General features: G+C 45.0%; 1 protein-coding gene across 1 annotated transcript in view; it reads right to left on the reverse strand.

Annotated features, from left to right (window-relative positions):
• ITGA9 (integrin subunit alpha 9) overlaps positions 1-20,235 on the reverse strand; it is a 447,613-nt gene that overhangs the window by 355,477 nt on the left and 71,901 nt on the right. The window contains exons 9-13 of the mRNA XM_077129816.1: positions 18,935-19,072; positions 15,741-15,846; positions 14,364-14,464; positions 10,068-10,158; positions 5,628-5,673 (exon numbers count right to left, since the gene is read on the reverse strand). Coding sequence (XP_076985931.1) covers positions 5,628-5,673; positions 10,068-10,158; positions 14,364-14,464; positions 15,741-15,846; positions 18,935-19,072 — 482 coding nt within the window. The remainder of the gene's footprint in view (positions 1-5,627; positions 5,674-10,067; positions 10,159-14,363; positions 14,465-15,740; positions 15,847-18,934; positions 19,073-20,235) is intronic.

Here is a 20,235-nt window from a genome sequence, read left to right on the forward strand (position 1 = left end):
CCTGGGTTTTCAGCCCAGCATTTAATTAAAGTGTGAAATGACCCAAGACAGATGGGCCAATGAGCTCGGCAAATATTTTTTCTCCTTTTAGAAGTTTATTTCCTAATAAGTGAATGGGTAACTTCACAATAGTAGAGCCAAGTTAGTTGTTAATAAAACACTTCTGGTTGAAGCCATAAATGAATCACCAGATGTTGGGTATTATTTAAAACTTCAACAATTTAGTTCTTATTTCCATTTTATTAGGAAGATCTGAATATATTTAAAAGGAATTCGTACTTTGAATGCTGTGTTTGAGAAACAGATGCACATTTCTATATACCCCCGAAGCATTTACTGCCATGAACTATGAAGTTCCAAACACATCCCCTGGGTCAAATCCCTCCCTCATTTACCCATTCAATTCATTATGCATTTTTCTAAAAGAACTTGATTAACGGCATCCCAGCTGGTAACAGCAAAGCACTTCTGAGCGGAAGAAATCAACCCACTCAGCATCAGGACCAAATGAAACCCAATAATCATCCAGACACTTCTCACCGGCATGGACCACTCCCCAGCATCTGATGGATGCACAAAGGAAGAGAGGCGCCTTCCATGGCTCCCCAGGGGCAGTTCAACAAAAGCTGAGAGAGTGAACCACGCCATTCTGCTCTCATTGCAAACATCTGCTCAGGGAGGATTCACCTAAGCTGTGGCTTAATCTTCTCACAGCCCGGGTCTCACAAAGAGACCCTTTTACCTCTAAAGAGCACTGGCCTTCATGCCACTGGGGTGACCTAACAAGATTAAGGGCATTGGTGACCTAAAAACAATGACCTCACTTGTGTACGTTGCTCCCACCCAGGGTAGCAGGACAAATGGGAATGATGGTAGACACCAGCACCAAGAACAGAAAGCACCAAGGAAATCCTCGGTGAAAAAAAGGATGTGAGGAGACAGGCGGCACAGAAGGGGTTGAGTGATTTCATCACTACCTCCACTGCTGGGAGATTTGAGTCTTGGAGCAGTTATGAAAAGTACAAGGGAGCACGGGACTCCTAGAGCAAATTCAGCTGAGAGCTAACAGAAGTCGGACAACAGCAATACCTAAAAGAAATCCACTGTTTTGGCCTTTCAATTTTCTTCTGGTTCACCCTTAGAAGATGCAAGAAAAAGCTTAGGAAGTGGGTGATCCACCCCTGGTCAATGTAATTGTGCAGATGCCAGTGGACACCCTACACATCTGCACAATGTGCAGCTCCAGCTGCCAGCTCGAGTGCTCCTCTCCCAGGAAGCCTTCCCTAGCCCCCCGGGCAGCTGGATATCCTCCCTCTTCCTGGGCCCTGCACTGTATTCACACTTCTGGCCCCGCTTACTAAGTGAAGAGTAGTTATCTATTTCCAAGTCTGCCCCGTCAACCTGTAGCCCTCCCAAGGACGGGGGTCCTGGCTAATTCACTCTGTTACCAAGATAGGTGTTCAAAATCCCTTATTAAATCGATTCAAACTTTAATCCAGCCTAAAGGACTGAAAGCCACGGGAGTACCCACAGTGTCACAAATGGACAGTGGTACCATGAAGAGCTGGTCTCCACCATACCCAGGCCACAACCTGCCTCTTTATTGTAAAGAAGAAAAGGACAGCCCACCACATCATCCCCAGGGTCACCTCACTGGGGAGGATGCCCGACTCTCATGGGAGAGCTTTGCAGAAAAAGGTGAGGTGAGCAGGAAGCAGAAGGGAGCACCCGGACATAATGACCTCAGTGGAAGCTGTTAAAGCCGAGTCCTTTGAAAGGCGCACAGGGACCCTCCCAGACACATGTCCCTCTGATATCTGTCAGACAGCTTCCTCAAACCTTTTTGTTTCAACTCCAAGTATTGTTTTTGGAACAGGAAAGCCCAGAAATCTTTCATAAGGCTCTCTGATCACTTCCTTTACCCTTCAGTGGCACAGTGCCAGGAACCTATCACTCGAACACAGGATCTGCCCTCCTGAGATAATCCAAGAGAAGCAAACTTCCTGAGGGCAGAACTGAGGCCAACCAACACTGCTGGTGGGGGGCAGGGAAGACTGGGCCACCTGCAAATGCGCCAACCTCAGAGATAAAAGCAAAGGGGCACCCAAGGACAGCACTTCAAATGCTTTTGGAACTTTTTTTTTTTTTAAAAGAAAGCTGGTTGTTGGAATATTTCTTTCTGATGGCTCTCTGACAGGTTAAGCCCTGACCATTTCACTTCCAGGTAAATAATAAAACCAGCCAGATGCACCCTGACATGCTGTTGCTCAAATTACGTTGGCCATTTGCAAGGTTAGTGGTGCTGCTGGGTAGAGACAGGTAGACAGATAAAAATGGGCCTGCACCCCGGTGACACTTTAAAGGTACAAAAAAAACCTTGGAGCCATTTGGAGCTTATTAATGTCTACACGGTTTAGAGCCATTCTCAGCAAGGTTTTCTCTTAACTGCAGCCCAAAGCATTTCTAATCCACACACTTTTGGACTTCGTCCTTCTGAATATTTAAGAACAACGAGCAACATGTGTGTCCAGGTGTGCATACCTATGTATGCATGTTTCCTAGCCCTCTCCCCTTTCCCCGCCCCACTCAAACCCCTTGGGCTCAGATGAGGCCCCTCCCCATCTCTAATCCCTCCTGCCTCAGATATCCTTCCTCCTGCTAAAAGAAATCCTATATTTTGGTCTTTCCTTTCCATTTTCTTCTGGGTTCACCCTTAGAAGATGCAAGAAAAAGCTTAGGAAGTGGGTGGTCCACCCCGGTCAGTGTGTCTCTACAACCTCTCCCCTCTCGTTCTCTTTGGCCGAGTTGCTGGCCCAGAAGCTCCCATTCTTAAAATGTCTTCTCTAAACCATCTGCCAATCCCATTTGTACCTTTGTAGCCAAGCTTCTGGAAAGGCTGTTGAGATTCACTGTTTTCTTACTTCTTCTGCTCTTGTCCAAGCACAGCCATCTGACTTCTGACCCCATCACTTCTCTAGAGCTGCTACAGCCAGGGCTCTGCTGACCTCACTGCCAACTCCAACATCAGGCTCAGGCCTCTGCCCAACTCAGCATCCATTGCCCAGGACCCCATAACTGTTTCATTGTCCTCAGCACACTTGGAGTTACCTTTCTTTTAAGGTTTGTAAAACCTCTATGGGAGTTGGTTTCCGTATCCATAGAACAAGGATAATAATAATAAAAATACCTATGTCATAAAGTTGTTAAGAAGACTAGGGGCTGATATACATTCCATCAACAAGAGGATGAATCAATGAACAGCTCAGTCAATGGACTACTGTTCAGCATTAACTTTTTTACAAAACACTAAACTGAATGAAAGAAGTCAACACAAATAAGTAACACTGTATAATTCCATTTATGTGAAATTCTAGAACAGGCAAACCAATCTGTCCTGTTAGAAACTGGAACAGTGGTTGTCTATGGGGAGAGGCATGAGAAAAATTCCTAGGGTGCTCCTAAGGGGTGCCTACACTGGTCAAAACTCATCAAACTGTATACTTAATTGTGCATTTTATTGTGGATAAACTATACCCCAGTACGAAGAGAAAACAACAATAACAATAAAAAAGTTTGCACAACAAAGTGCCTAGTGCCCAGCATATAGCAGGCGCTTACTAAACATTAGTTGGATTTGTATTTGCTTGGTAATCACTCCCTGGCTAGAACAGAAGATCAGACACCAGGTCTGTTAGGTTCTCCACAGTATTCCCAGGACCGGGCCATAGCTGCCTCTCAACAGGCACGCAGGACACCTGAAGGAATGGGTGGTTTGATCCTGCCCTCCCTACAAGACCCTCCATGGCAGCCAGGCCCTGGCTCTCCTGAGTTTACTCCTACCCCATCTGCTCTTCCCGGGCGTGCTGCCGGCCACCCCAGGCTTCTCCCCGCCCTCCTCCCTAAAGGTGTGCTCCACCTGGCCGTCCCCTCAAAGGACTTCACGTTTGTCCCTGTTAATTTCCACCTCATCAGATTCAGGTCTCCACTCCAGGCTAGGATCGGGGTCTTCCATGCCCTGTTTTAACCCCCTCACCTTTTACATCCATGTGTGAGCAAACTCCTGTGCCCCACCACAAAGGAGAGAGAAATAAGAGACCCTTACCGCTGATGCTTACAGCCAGAAATTTATAAAATATAAGAATTATTAGAAAGCAGAGTTGGCACGACGAACCTTAAGCTCAACGCTCTCGGTTTCCAGGCGGCCTGTTTCTGCCCGTGTGAAGCCGAGATACATGTTTTACTCAAGGAAATCCTGACAAAGCAGCGTAAGGGGCCCAGAATGGTGAAGAGAGTGAAAACAACATCATGAAGGGACCAGGGAGAGCTCCCTGCTTCACAAATCTAATCTCAGTCTCTGGAACCAAGAAAGCTGGTTTTACTTAAGAGAAAAGCTGTCACACGCAGAGGAAGGGGGCCGGGATGGCAAAGAAAGTAAAACACCAGTCACATGGGGAGGTTTTTATCTTAGTGACGTCACTACCCAGGGGACACAACTGCCACCTTCAGACGGTGAAAAGGCCACGATGGAGAAGATAAGGGAGCAACGAGCAGAATCTCAGGAGGCGCAAATTTAAACCACTTTATGTAAAAATTGCTAACATTTATTGAACACGTAAACCAGACAACTATTCTACGCATTTTACATCTACTAGACCATTCGGTTCTTAAAAGAACCCACTGGGGTGAGTGCCATTATTATCCTGTTTAATAGATGAGAACCAGTATGCCAAGTGGTTTCAGAGTTTGCCCAGGATCACTCACGTGGTAACAGCACAGGCAGGGGTAGCCCGAGGTCATCTGGCGCCAGAGTCCACACTTTTAACCTCAAGGCTCTTTTGCCTCTTTAACAATTTAACATTTTTATCTGGGGGTTAATTCATTTCCTCCGACGTTGTTAAATCCCCACCCATGGGTGCACCTCATTCAAGCAGAGGCTGCGTGACGGTGCCAGGGAGACTCAGACGAAGGCACGGAGAAGAATCCATGTGGAACTAGATGGCCTCCGGGATCGCTTCCAGCTCTAAGATCCTTCCATTCTTTTTTAGAAAGTTCTGCCATCAAGGTTATTAACAAAACCCAGTTGTTGGCTCCCACTCCAAAGTGTAATTCTGCCTCCTCTGACTCACAAATACTTGGCGGAGGTTGGTGGGTGGTAATGGCAAGCCCACTGGCTTTTGTAGGAGAGATCCAGGCACATGGGCTTCAGTGAGCACTTGAGGATGCAGGGCGTAGGGATGTAAGAGATGGGGCAGGACAGTGCTTCACAGCCCTTCTAGTGTCATGGTGCCCACGGAAAACAATATTTGGATGACATTTTAATGGAAGGGGCTGTTCCTGGCCAAAGGCAACAACCACTAAAGCTTAGACGAGGGAAACCCTGCCTGGAAGCTCCAGGGAGGCTATCATCTCACACCTGTGAGCCATTCCAGGCGCATCTGCTGAAAACTCAGGAACAAGAAGGGGAATAAAGTGATCTTTCCTACTCACATAGGCACCCCTGGCCTGCAAGGAACTGGACAGAGGGAAGAGCTGATTGATGGTGAATAACATAACTTCCCTGTGCCTCCCCACCAAATTCCATCCCCCACCCACGAAGAATGTAATCCAAGAAGCAAGCAGTATCTCACCTTAGAAGAACCACACTGTCGGACAGGAAGGCTCCAACAGTTACATCTGAAAACGAGACGTGCACAGCGTTCAGAAACCGGCGGAAGCCCGACCCCACCTGCCCCGTGGCAAGGCACTGTGCAGTGACCGAGGCCCACCTGGAGGTTAGGGAAGCCTCTGACAGACATTTTCTGGGCTATGAAATGTTCTTGTAAGATTCAGAGCCACAGTGACCCCCACAGCATGGCATCACATGTGGCTACTGAGACCTTGAAATGCAGCCTGGCTTGAACTGAGATTTGCTATAAATGTAAAATACACACAGGAATTTCAAAGACCTAGTACGAAAAAGAAAGTTAACTATCTCAATAATTTTTACATTGATTAGATGTTGAAATGACAATATATAAGATACAGTGGGCTAAATATAAAGCATTATTAAAATCAATTTTGCGGGGCGGGCCGCGGTGGCTCAGCGGGCAAAGTGCTTGCCTGCCATGCCGGAGGACCTCGGTTCGATTCCCGGCCCCAGCCCATGTAAAAAACAAACAAACAAACAAAATACAAGAAAATGTTTAAAGATGTTTCCCTTTCTTCTTCCCTTCTAAAAAAAAAAAAAAAAAAAAAAATCAATTTTGCCTGTTTCTCTTGGCCTTTTTTAAGCAATCACTAGCAATTTTTAAATTACACATGTATTTATTTCTTCTGGACAGCACTGACTAAGAGAAGGATACCTGGAATTAAGTGACTTGGAAAAAACTCTAGGTTCAGCAGAATTCATGAATCATCCCTGCTCCACCCTTCACCCTGGGTGACCTTAGAGTGATATAGTCTCTCCTAGTTTCCTGGTCTATAAAATGGGGATCATTATCTTAAGTGTCTTCTTCAGAAGCTGGTCATATTAAAATTGATAAATTCATAAAAATACTTAATAAACCATAAACCAGGGCACAAGCGTTAACCGATACTATTCTGCTTATTCCTAAATAACTTCGATTTAGGAAATATTCACTCATGTAATAGATTTCTCCCCCACCTAACGTACATCCCTTAGTCCTAGGATTCCCCTTACTACTGCACAGAACCAAGCACCGGTGCCCAAAGAGTCTGAGTCCATTCAATCACCAAATAAGGGCATCCGTGCAATGCCCGTGTTAAGGAAAAGCAAACAGCAAATCCATGAACCACAGTGCCATTGAAACTTCTGCACTCCGGTGTGCTTGTTAATTTCCCCCTTTTACAACAGTTTTTTACAACTGACTATATATCTGAAAATAATTTATCATTCCTTTTATGAAAAATGCCAAGATAAATTCAGGTGAGCAGACCTGCACCATGTATGTAGAGATGTAGCTGAGCTAGGAGGCGGGCTGGGCCCATGCAGCACAGCGGGGCCCCTGGTCAGCCCTTAAGCTGTCTGAAGTCTCCATTTCCTTGGCTATAAAGTAGAGTGACTACCTCCATCCCTGCCTACGTCCTGGGGTTACTGTAACATGTAAATTCACATGGAAGCATTCTTGCCTATATTAAAGTGCTAACCCACTGTGAGGTAGTATGTAGGGATGGCCACAAATTTCCCCAGAACAAGGAGAACTGCCTTTTCAAACTTAAAAGGACCCTCAAGCGTCTATCTTGGGACAAAAACCCCAACACTAACCCCTTCTGTTCCCACTCCTTCTCCTCCTGGTCCTGTAAAGTCATGACGGATTATCTGTACCCACAAATCTACAATATATTGGGCTCTCGTGCAGGTCTGCATTAGTTATCTCCAAATCCTTCCAAACATTTTAAGCGAAGAGAAATCTTTTCTAAAACCAGGCAAAACCAGGCTGACCTATATTTTCATGGGAATTTTGTTCTGAATTCCATGATGGAGCTTGGATTTGCTCAAATTCTTATCTTTGTTTCCCCACCCCACCCCATTCCACCCCTTCAAACATCCAAAGAATCACTATTCTACCGCTTAGCCAATTTTACTGAAATCAGCTGTCACTTAGGGTTGGGATTTCAAATCACACATTTTTATTTCATTAGTCTCAACTGCCCCAGAGCATTAATTGATGCTGAAGACCAGTCAGCCTTGAACGGTAAAGGGCACTTAACGCCATTTGCATGCCCGAGGTCCACTTTACCCGTCAGGGAGAGGACATAGCTTCTGTCTTGTTCCTGATGTTTCTCTCAATGCGTTTCTTGGGGGTAAAGCAGGCAGGGAGAGTAGGGGTACGTGGGAAAGTTATTGCTTACTCCTTATCCCTGCATTCTAAGAGTGAGAAGCCTCTGAATATTGTTAATTAACAAGGAAAATATATTCAAAATTTCCTGCATTTTATTAATAGAGGTTTCACTATTTATCTTTTAAATTGTGGACAGGGCTGTTTTGCTTTGTTTTGTTTTGTTTTCATCAGAAAGGACTCCTGTCACAGAAATTCTACCCTCCTGATGCTTAAATCCTTCACATTAGATCATTTAAAAAACCCAAAGATAAACGGATATCTGCATATCCACTGCGGCAGCAATGTTCCTGATTCGAAATGGATGGAGGTGGCCTAGGGTACACTGACTGAGGAATGGAAGAGGGAACTGTGGTGTACACATACAACAGACTACTGAGGGCCACAAGAAGGAATGAAGTTGTAAGGCATGCAACTAGGTGAATGAACTGTGAGGACAGTATGTTGAATGAAATGTCAGAAGCAAAAAGACAAATACTATTATGCCTCACTCATATGGACTAACTATAATATACAAATTTGGAGACTTGAAGTTAAGAGCATAGGTTATCAGGTTGGGCCTATTGTAAAAAGGGTCCTAGATTGTAAACTCTTACAGCAGTCACATCTATTCCAGATAACTGTTATTTCTAAATTCTGAAATGCTGAGCTCTTTGTGCATAACTTGGTTGTTTTCTGGAACTTTGGGTATTTGTGTGACACCTGAAATTCAAGGTTAGAGCCCTGAAGCTATGAAAGTCAGCAGTTCGCCAAACAGCAACTGTAAAAAAAACTGAACAAGTAATCAAACTCCAACTAGAGATATGACTCTAAGTTGATCTGTGTAGGACTAAAGTAAATCAGAATACAGGGCAAAGGATGATATGGTCTATATTTAAAACTTCAACTTCTGTGTGACACCAAAGGAAGAGATCTTTATTTGGTGAAAAATTTATATTTTTGGTAGTGCTTTACCTAATCTAATTTGTATGGCCAGTTTATTCTAGCACCATAATTACATGGAATCTTGAACAGGGCATGAGATCTTATTGGTTTATACAGGTCAGTGGGATCCCCAATATATACCAGAGTAATCTGGGCAGAGAATAAAAAAGTATTTGCAACCCCCCCAAGAAGGAATTAGAAGAAAGGAAGAAATATCGAACTTCTCCATTTGGGGGAATTCTTGACGTTCTCACAGGCACGGGGGACAATCAATTTAATAGGCTGAGCCCTTGATCTTGGGGCTCGCCCCTCTGAAATTTATTTCTGCAAAGGAGATGCTAAGCCTACTTATGATTATGCCTAAGAGTCACCCCCAGAGAACCTCTTTTGTTGTTCAGATGTGGCCTCTCTAAGCCAACAAGGCTGGTGAACTCACTATCTTCCTCCCTGACATAACTCCCAGGGGTGTAAATCTCCCTGGCAACAAAAACCTGACTCCCAGGGATGAGCTGGGAACCAGCATCATGGGATTGAGAAGGCCTTCTTGATCAAAGGGGGAAGATAAGTAAGACAAAATAAAGTTTCAGTGGCTGAGAGATTTCAAACAGAGTTGAGAGGTTATTCTGATGCAATATATAGATATCCCTTTTTAGTTTATGGTGTATTGGAGTGGCTAGTGGGAAGTATCTGAAACTGTTGAACTGTGTTCCAGTAGCCTTGATTCTAGAAGACATCTGTATAACTATATAACTTTTACAATGTGACCGTGGGATTACAAAAACTTTGTGGCTGATGCTCCTTTATCCAGGGTATAAACAGATGAGTAAAAAAAATAAGGACAAATAAATAAATAATGGGAGCACAAAGGGTAAAAAAAAAAACTGGGTAGACTGCAATACTAGTGGTCAATAGGAGGGACAGGTATGGGATATGAGATGTATGGGATTTTTCTTTTCTATTTTATTTCTTTTCCTGGAGGGATACAAATGCTCTAAAAACGATCATAGTGACGAACGCACAAATACGTGATGATATTGTGAGTCATTGGTTGTATACTTTGGATGGGCTGTATGGTGTATGCAGATATCTCAATAAAAATATATTTTTTTAAAAACCCAAAGATAAACTACAACACAACTTTTCCCTTAAAATTGAACACCAGGCCAAACACCCACATGCTACTGTGCAAAATATTTCATAATCCCCAGATGTACGTTAACGACTGCTAAAAAGCCTGGAAATTATTTTCCCTCATACATTTATCTTAGTTCATCTCATGTTCCCCTTTAAAGAAAAACAGCTTACCAGGATAGCCATTTCCATCCATATCAATCCCTCCTGATATGGACTGACCAAACATCCGTAGAACTGGATTTATCTTCCGCCCAGACAGTTTCTGAAACAGATAACAGAGATACTGAGTCACCAGAAGAGAACACTGTCGCAAAGAAGAGCCTGTGACTGTTTTATCCCAGCTTCCCCAGGACACTCAGTCTTGAAGTTGTTAGAAGAAAAAAAAATTCAGTCCTAATTTGATAAGGGGGTCTTTATATATTCCTTTATTATTACCTGCCTTTACTGAATGTCATCACTTAAAAATTTTCTAAATTCAGTGCAAAAAAAAGACCCATGGAGACTACTGAGATAATGTTTTGATGTGCAGAAGTTCAAATGGGTAAAGCTTACCTTCCGTTTCTAAACAGAGGTTCTGTTTTGTTTTTATGCGGGTATGGCTGGCTAAACTTCTAAGAGCTAATTTACCTCATATCTCTCTATCCAAACATTGACTACATATTCAACACACCTCCCCTAAAAGGCTCCTATCAAAAAGTCCTTCTCTAGATGGACGGGCAATGAACACATCTAGCTAGAGAAGAGTCCATGTGGAAACTGCCTTTCAATCAAGCCTGGGCTTTGCAGACAGGACCAAACAGTTTCACCTATTCAAACTAGAACTCCTGACCCTTCCACAAACTTCTATAAACTGTAGGAAATAAAACCAGCCAAACAGCCCTCCTCCTGAAATGCAGCCCTCCACCAAGTCGCAGTTCCCAGCTGTACTGCCATAGGACAACCAGCATCTGTGCTTACTTAGTACCCACATAAAGGTTGACACATGCTGCACTGTTGAAGATTTACTGTACACTCAGCCTTGGTCACCCGGAAGCTGTGCATTGACATCTGTGTGAGACAGTTCCCTACAAAGATACTCTGCTTCCTGAACCAGAAAAGTCCCATGTTCTGGGATCTGACCTGTTCTTTCTTCCCTTTATCTTCACAGTCTTCCATAGATGGGAAGGGTGATCTCTCAATGCCCTCTTTGTGGGTGACTAGAAAAACGCTTTGTTTTCATGTCAGGCCACAAAATCTAGGATTTACAGATATTTAGGGACTAACCCTAGACTTTCCTTCCTTACCCTTTTCCTCAGTGAGTCATCCTGCAGGGAAGTCACGAGTGTGAAGAGGGGTTTTGCATAGGATCGACAGACAGAGAGGCCAGAGACTCATCTCCCAGCCCCCCAGCAGCTGATAATGGCAAATAATCCTCCTAGAAATGATCTGAGAGGGCCCTCTGCCATCTTCAGTTAAACCATCCATGAGGAAACATGCAAATCAGAACACTGGAGGAAACCCTGAAAAAAATGTTGTAAACAGGCAGCGCCCCACATCCCACATGGCTTGGTCAGAGCAAACAGGCATGTGTGCCCGCACACTTCTTAAAAGCGAACCGTCTCAATTCTGAAGTCCAAGAATGCCAGCCGCAGCTTCCCTGGGTTTGCATTTCCAAGATCTGCTGAGTCTGGGACAAGAGGGAAGAGTGAGGGGGTGGTCCACTTGGGGGTGGCAATGCAGGCTTAAGTTATCCCACAGACATCTGCAGGCCATTATGCTATAAAGCCAGGAAGATAAGTCTGCTCGGTGCTAATAACCCTAAATGAAAACCAGGAGCCTTGGAAACCCTCCACTTGACCAGGTTTCTAGGCAGTGTCCATTAGAGCGAGAGAAAGATCACAGGGGCCGACGCTACACGCCCAGGGGGATTTCAAATTGGGAAAGGCACAGAAGGATCTTAACATCAACACTTTTCATGGTGAACTCAAGAAAGAGGAATGAGTTAAAGAGTTTAGGCCCTGATCTCAGTATTTATCCAGCAGAAATAATACCACTCTGGGCCAAAGAAAAGCAATTCTGTTGCCCGGAGTTGTTTCTGATTTCTTCCTCTAGCTCACCCACACAATACCCGCTCTGTCCCAGGACCTGGGCTCTGAAGAGTCCATCTTTAGAAGTTTGGGGATCCCCCCCCCCCTTTTAAATCACTGGCCATATCATATATGTACAAACAGCTTGAAAAGGAGATAATCATAACGGTTTCAGTGTTTTGTGTGTGTGTGTGTTTTGGTTTGGGTTGGTTTTCTTTTTTTTTTTTAACAGCACAAAACCACTTCTCTTTCTCAAAGCTAAAGAGCCCGCATGCATGCTGAGCAAGGCAGGACGATTCCAGCAGCTGATCCTGCTTCCTAGTAAAGATACTCCGTGCGAACCACAAAATGCATACTTCAGTCCCCTGCAGGGATTCCACCCAGCTACAAAACTAAACACTGGTGGCCCATGCGGGAGGGAAGCCAGGGTCCACTCGCAGGTCGCCTCTCTGTGTGGTGACAGGGAAGCCAGGGTCCACTCGCAGGTCGCCTCTCTGTGTGGTGACAGGGAAGCCAGGGTCCACTCGCAGGTCGCCTCTCTGTGTGGTGACAGGGAAGCCAGGGTCCACTCGCAGGTCGGGTCCACTCGCAGGTCGCCTCTCTGTGTGGTGAGCTTCCGAGGTCTAGGAACAAGCTTCCAGGAGGATGCGTGGAGACCCGCCCTGGCCACTGCTGGGTCACCTGCCCGAGGACGGGGCTTGGGTGACTTTCAACTTGTCACACCAGGAGTGTCCCTGACCCAAACCAGGACAGCCTCTGTGACAGAAAATGTGGCTCCCAAACTGTGCCACAGCTCTCCTTCTCTGCCAAATTTTGGCTGATTTACCCAAGAACTGATTGCTCCCATCACTACTGATTTCTAATGAAAAAAGGATGGTGCATGTAGATTTATCTTTTTGTACACCCCCAGGATTATGCCTCATGACAAACTGAAGTTCCATGTCCCCCTCTAAGTTTTTCCACGGGGCTTTCTCGCATGTTCCTTTTATCAATGTGGAGTTGAGGACGGTGGCTATGATAAGAGGCTTGGAGTCAGAATGTCAGTTTCAATGCCCATCCTGCCACTTACTAGCTGGTGACTGTGGGCAGGTTAAATAAAAGCCTTGTGTCATGGAAGCCTCACAGACAGAAGGGAGAGCACACATGTGCCCATCTCGCATGGCTGCGGTGAGGAATAAACATGGAAACATGGAAAGGGCAGTGTAAGTACTCAAGGAAGAGCTCCTTCTCTCACCAGCAGCAACCTGAGTCCTAGTAGTCTAGTCAATGAGCCAAGCAGGAGGCACCAGCACAGATGACGCAGAGGCTCCACCGGCAACAAACCAGCCCTCAGCCTTTAATTAGTGGACTTACAGTTAATATCTATCTTATCTCTAATTAGCTAATACAGCTAATTTATGAATGCATACGTTTTACCTAACTGTACATACTGCCTCCTAAAACTAACTTTAAAACTTAGTCTTTTAATTACTCCAGAGACTTTGATGTAAAGCAGGTTTTGATACTGTTCTATGTCATTTTTCAGTTGCAAACCAGGCTCTGCTCAAAGTTTGGTTTCCTTGATAACAGTCAAGATAAGAAATTTGTGTTGAAGCAAGCTTCCTTGGGATAGGAAATATAAACAGGGGTAGGAAGTGGTCAGCACAGAATAAGTGCTCAGTAAATAAGCATTTGCTGATTGAAAATTTCTCAGTTTGTGCTCCATCCCTTTCTGTCACGGACCCACTGGGAAAGCACATCATCCTGCACCGCTCTGCAGAGACACCCACAAACACCCTGGCGCTGCTTCCGCCGAGAGCGTGACTTCCTTCTTTCCCATGGGCTGGCCCTGACAGTGTCAGCAAGATTGGCCATCAAGCTGATATGGCAAAAACCAGAACTCAACCACTTCCATGTTCCCAAGCATGGGTCTGAAGGCCAGCGCTTTCACGAGCAGATCGTTTCGATGCCAATTGTGACAACAGCCCCGTGATAAGTCTCAGGCTCCTCCACCCTGGGTCACTGTCTCTCCAGATGATATTTTAAATCATACTCCTTTGGCTTAGCACAGAAGTTTGACAAAGGAGTAAATAAAAAGAAAAAAAAAAAGTCTCTTCTTAAATAAATAGCTCTGACTCCAGGGTCTAAGAATTCGGATAATTGCCTTTTGTGGGCAAAATGCAAGACTTCACTTCCTTGAATGTGAGCAGACCCGGGATTCCACTGGAGATGTTTTTGTGCTTAATAGACAATATTTATTGTTTATGTCTGGTCTCCAAAGGGTGAAAGGCTGGAGGCCAGAACCATGTTGCGTTTTTTTTTCCTTTGAACCTTTAGGCACCAGCAGAGCGCAGAGGTTCTGTACATGTGTGCCGCACAGCCTGTGAACAAACAGCCCCCATGTCGCCCTCACAGCAATTACCATTGAGTACTGCGGGACCATCCCGCCAGCACCGGCATCGCTGTGATAGATGTACACAGCCCCAGCGAAGTCATCTTCCTTGGGTGCACCGATCGCCACATCTGAGGGGAGAAGAACAGCCATGGGTGAGAATATGAAATAATATAAGGGCAGTTCCCGTAACTCCTGCTTCTGTGCTTGAGTCCCTGGACGCTAGAAATCTCTTGGTTGCTGACTTTTAATCATTAAATTAAGCATGCAATCTCTTTGCGGAAAGAAAATTAGCCGACAGAAAATTACAGACGCTGAGAAGAATTTAGTACCAGAGAAGTTTCGACCTCATCCTCATAGGAAAAACCAATGACTCCACCCAATAAGTGAAATGTAAATAGAGACCACCCACCCTCACTCCTGAAAGAGGGAAGCCCCACAGACAGCAGTTACAGCAGATCTGAGAAAGTCACCTGTGTTCTGCATAAAGGAATCTTAAAGAAAGTCAAGCTCTTTGCCAAAAAAATAAACGTTACTCTCACAAACTGACAACTCTTGGAACAATGCTTAAATGTTCCTTACTTATTTTTTCCTTTGTTTTTTAAGAGGTCATGCGAGGTCGAGAGTGAAGGGCATGGTATTCACACAGGCTGGAGATGGAGTCTTCTCTCTCTCTCTCTCTCTCTCTGAATTGAGGCCATCTCTGGCCCGTGGTTTGAGGGGAACAAAGGAGGCTTGATCTAACTTGAGGCCCAGAGCTGCCTTCCAGCCAGCTTCCACCTGAGCCGAACCCCATGGGGAAAAAGCTCCCACAGTCCTGACATCTGCATGCTGCATATATAGTGGGGGGAAGAGGTATCACAGGGCAAAATGAGAGGCAAAGGGGTTGCAAATGATACCAGCATCCAAACAGAGTGAGACACTGGGTGCATGCACATGTGTTCAAAAGTCAACCCAGGGGCTATCATTATTAGAGAGAAAATGTCTGATTCTCTCCTCACTCACTTCACCAACATGGTGGGAGAACATCAGGGGCTCAGAAATGAGAAGAGTTTGTAGAGGAAGGAAGCTGGCTCAAGCTTCTCTGCCTTAAGAAGCCCCAAGGTTCACTTCTACCCCTATTACATAGTAAAGAGTGGTCAGCTGATGAGAAGCAACTACACAAAAAACAAAACTCCAGTGGGCTCAGAGCTCAGCCCTAAGTGTCTGGAAGGAGAACGTCTTCTCTAGATGTTGTCCTCTCTCTCCTCAGAGCGGGTTGGGTGGGGCTTTGAAGAGGGCAGGCGTATAAATTGGGAAGCACACCCTTAGAGAAGCTCCAAGTTAGAGGTCAGGCTGCTCCTCTGAAGCAGGGGCAGTTCCCTGGCCCCGGAGGTGCTTTCACACAGCAGGAGGGAACTCACAGACCTGGGAACCCATCGTCGTCCAGGTCGCCAAGGCTGGCTATGCTCTCCCCAAAGTGGGCGTTGTAGGCGCCATCCCCCATCAGGGCCTGCTGCTCCTCGAGGGCTCCCTGGGAAACGGGATGGAGGAAAAATGGAAAACAAAACAAAAACAAATAGGACAAACCAAAAGAACAATAAAAATCCAGAGTTCAGACACACCCTCCTAGAGCACACCCATGGACAGGAAACACCTGGACAGAATCACAGAGACCCAAACTTTTCTCTCCTGGTGGCAAAATGAGTCCCTTTTACCTATGCAGCATGCAGGTCCCCAAGAGCTGGGTGTGCTTGAACGAGAAGGAGAATGTCACGTTGGTCAAAGACCACACCTCCCCTTGTTCTAATATATTCTATGAACAAAGAAACTAACCTGTCAGTTGACCTGTCCCCATGGGATCCTCTCAGCTCTCCTTATTCAAAACATTTTCCCCCAAAAGTCATTTTAAAAGACTATGTATTTTTCTATTTTTTTCTCTCCTGGGCGTCTTGGTATAAGTTGATAAGGCATTTTTGCAAGGTGCATGTAGTAATAATCTTGATAGATTGAATCATGGTTCAGAAAATCAAAATACCAAGTAGTCCTTAGCTGGTGGGAGAGTGGGAGGGGTCGTAGGTTATCGGTGACTCTCACTTTTGTGGCTCAGGTTTGAATTTCCAGAGGAAACACCAATGCACAGCAGGAGAGAGGACCCTGTCGCACGGTGGCAGTAAAAGCTATCCAATGATCTCTCACTCTACCCCCAAATCATTCTCATGTGAGTATCAAAGCATGAAAAAAAGCAGCTACATTGTACATATGTTACTAGAATAAAAATTTAAATTTTAAAAAAAAGCAATCCAATGCTTTAAGGTATAAGAACATTTAAATCTGCCCAGTGTAGGGGCTCTGTGGACCCACCATATGCCCACAGGCCATTCAGGAATGTCTGGCTTTCATCATGACTAAATCTTCTTTTTCACTATAAAGTACAAACAACTTGCAAGTTGGAAACAATAAGGATGTGATGATTTCTGGAGTCAATGAAACCCATGCCACAAACAAAAATGGATTGATTTCTTCCTATTGGTATGGTGATGGGAAGTAGAGAAACCACCTGTAGCTGATGTCCTATGTGCACCAGGCCCTGTGTGTCCAGCTCCTCATTGAAATCACACTCTTTAAGGAAGACCTATGGTTCTCCCCATTTTGCAGATGAGGAAAATTGAGCTGCCAATATCAAACGATGTCATTCAGGCTAGTAGGTGGCAGAATCAAATTCAAACTCAAGTTTACGTAGCTCCAAAACCATCATTTTCTCCATTTCTTTACACTGCCTTGTAACGTCAATAAAACAGGGTAAGGTTCAACAGAAATAAAAATACCCTGGTACTGAAGGTAACCACACAGCATTAAGAAATGGAACGGGGGGGATGTGCGGGTACAATGCGCCGAGAAAGGGGGGATGATTTAGACACACTGCCAGGCTTAGCTTGTCACCTTACTGCCTCAGACAAGCCAACGTCCATGCAAATGTCTCACAGAATCCTGCAAATACAATGGCCGGCTAGAGGCTTTAGGCTGGCCAGGAACCCCCAGTGCCTGTGTTCTCATTTGCATAATGATCCCCTCATTTCTCCCAGACCCCTCACTGCCCCTCCAGCTGGAATGTCAGTGGGGATGCAGATGCCAAGAATCCCTGCAACAGGTGCCAAGAAGCATCTTCCCTCCAGGTTTTAAATCCACCTTCTCAAAGGGCTTGCAAACATCAAAGAAAACACAAGGATCTAACATTCACTGGCCCTTCTTTAATGACTGCTCTTTCTTTCTGGTATGGACCCACCCACGTGTAGTTCAACCCTGGCTTTCCCTCCCAGTCGAGACCACTGGCATCTTGGTCTCCCACTTACTGATGTCCTTCCTGACTATGAAACTATTACACTTTCACAATTTAGATGAAGAGAAAACTAAAAATCCGTACAAGTCCCACCACCCAAATAGCTCTATTATTTTTTTGTTTTTTGTTTGTTTGTTTGCATGGGCAGGCACCAGGAATAAAACCCAGGTCTCCAGCATGGCAGGTGAGAACTCTGCCTGCTGAGCCACCATGGCCCGCCCTCAACATATTTTTTAAAAGTAGGTTTTGCAAATGCAGTTTTCCTGCTTGTCCATTGATTATCTCATAATCATTTTCTCACATTAATTAAAAGCTTGATGGTACCAGAATTTATTCATCTTAACCATTTCCTTCCTGGCAAACACTCTTACATGTAGATCATGAAAAGATTGTGTTTTCTCAGTGGTTTCCCTGCATCCATTGGTGGGGGCTGTTCTTTGCCCACCCCCACCTTCACCCATCCTCCATTCCATTACAGAGGTGCAGAGGCATCTTTTTTGCTGCCTACAGAGTAAGGAACACTCCGAGACAGCCCTTGGCCCCTGCATCGATCCCCACCCAGCCCCCTTCTGCACCATGTTCAACTAAGTGGCACCGCTGCCTCTAACCTCCACAGCACTGGCCCAGCTCCCAGCTAGGAGTTCTAGCCCATCTGGAAATACCTATGGTAGCCAGACAGGTGACACAGCAGGTATAAAGAAAAATAAATAACAGTGCAGTGTGTTTACAGGTGCTTACAGTTCTCCCCCTGCCTGTCTGCCTAACTCCTACCTATTCTTCATGATTGCCCCAGCCATCATGTTCTCTAAGAAGATTTCTCTATTCACTGGGGAAGATGTATATACTCCTAGAGAGGCAGCATAACCGAAAGACAAAGAGTGCGAGCTCTGGAGCGAGTCTGCTGGGTTCAAATCCCAGCCTCCTCCACTTACTACCTTGTGATTGGTAGCAAGTTATTTAATCTGTTTTTCACCCGAAAAACAGGGACCTCCCCTACCATGTGCACATTACACTGGAACCACTTGTATAACGCAGGAGGAACAGTTCCTCAACTGGCCATCATTAGGATTTCTCCTGTCCCCTGTATGCATATAGTTATAACCTTGTGTAAACGTTCAATGAACAGAACAGTGAGCTTCTTGAAGGCGGGAATCACATTTTCTTCCCTCTGGGTAATGATGGCCCCATGTGCGGCACAAAGGGTGCTTGGTGTACAAAACCTAGCTGGACAAATGCCCCCCCTCCCACCTGCCGTGTCCACTTCGCCCAGCTCTGTACTCACATTTCCTCTGTTGATGTAGACGATGACCTGCCCCTCGTCCCTGATCTCAGAAAACATGGGGGCCCCCACCAGCAGGTCAGAGAGGCCATCAGCGTTCAGGTCAACTGCGCATAAGGAGGAGCCGAAGTAAGAGCCCATCTGCAACCAAGCCGAGTGGTAACAAAGCATTCAGTGTCTGCCCTCATGCAAGGAGGCCCTCGCTTTCCTCCAGCCCGTGGGCTTTAGAAACTTTAGCTCCCAAGTCTCTCAGAGGCTGTGGTGGCTACGCAGCCCCACGGGCTGGGAGGCTAAGGCAATGAAATGTGCCCCACTTCCCCATCCGTGTGCAGAGCCCTAGGCTACGTGAGACCAAAGCTAACTTTGGCTCAGAGCCCCCTTCCCTGGAGCCCCACCAAAGGGGAGACAGACAGACCAATTCCTGGAGGATGAGGTGTTGTTTTTAAAAACATGAGCTGAGATTGCAAATACAGGTTACAACCATTCATCATGCACCTGGTATAGCAAGGGGGAATCTGAAATTTCACAATACAAGGCAGACATGAAAATAAATGTTACATGGGGGAACAGGTTACCTTCTCCCAGTCCTGTGACTACCTAATGACTGGTTAGGAAGATACGAACTAAAGTGGCTCATCAGTTGGTTTTACTGATAAGGGAACAGAGCCAGTTTATATTAGCTTATCTTTAAATCATGGCTAAATCTAGCACCTATTTTTTAAATCAGGGATCTCAAACCCAAATATTAATGGAATCCCAGTAGGTGATGTATCAAGTATATGACTATATTGAAATATACTGAATTCATATATATATAATATTATATATATATAACATTAAATAATAGTGCAGCAGTGCAAGTGCACAAATGAAACTTAGCTTCAGAAGTAATAGGGAATGGTGGAAACTATGGCAAAATGGAGCTCAACTGAAAGAGAAGCTCCTACTCCATTCCAGCTGCCTGCTGCCACGAAGAGGGTGACCCAGAGAGGATCGACCTTCCCAGTTTTCAAGAGAAGCCAAATATCTAGAATGGTATTTGAACTGCCTACTTTTTTAATACTGGCAACTTATTCCCATTTAAAAAACAAGGTCAGTATTTGAATATATAATATATATCAATAAAATTGCACTACAGTTAAAAAAAATAACTAAATAAAAAATATTTGTTTAACCCTCAAAAAAGAAACAATTCTTTTCTTCACCAAACAATTACGTAGGCCAGACAAAAATGTAATAGGCTGCAATTTCTTCCAGAGGCTGCCAGTTTTGTTTTTTGAAGGTAGTCCTTTAAAATAAATATT

Source organism: Tamandua tetradactyla, chromosome 15 (genome assembly GCF_023851605.1).
Source record: "Tamandua tetradactyla isolate mTamTet1 chromosome 15, mTamTet1.pri, whole genome shotgun sequence".
NCBI lineage: Eukaryota > Metazoa > Chordata > Mammalia > Pilosa > Myrmecophagidae > Tamandua > Tamandua tetradactyla.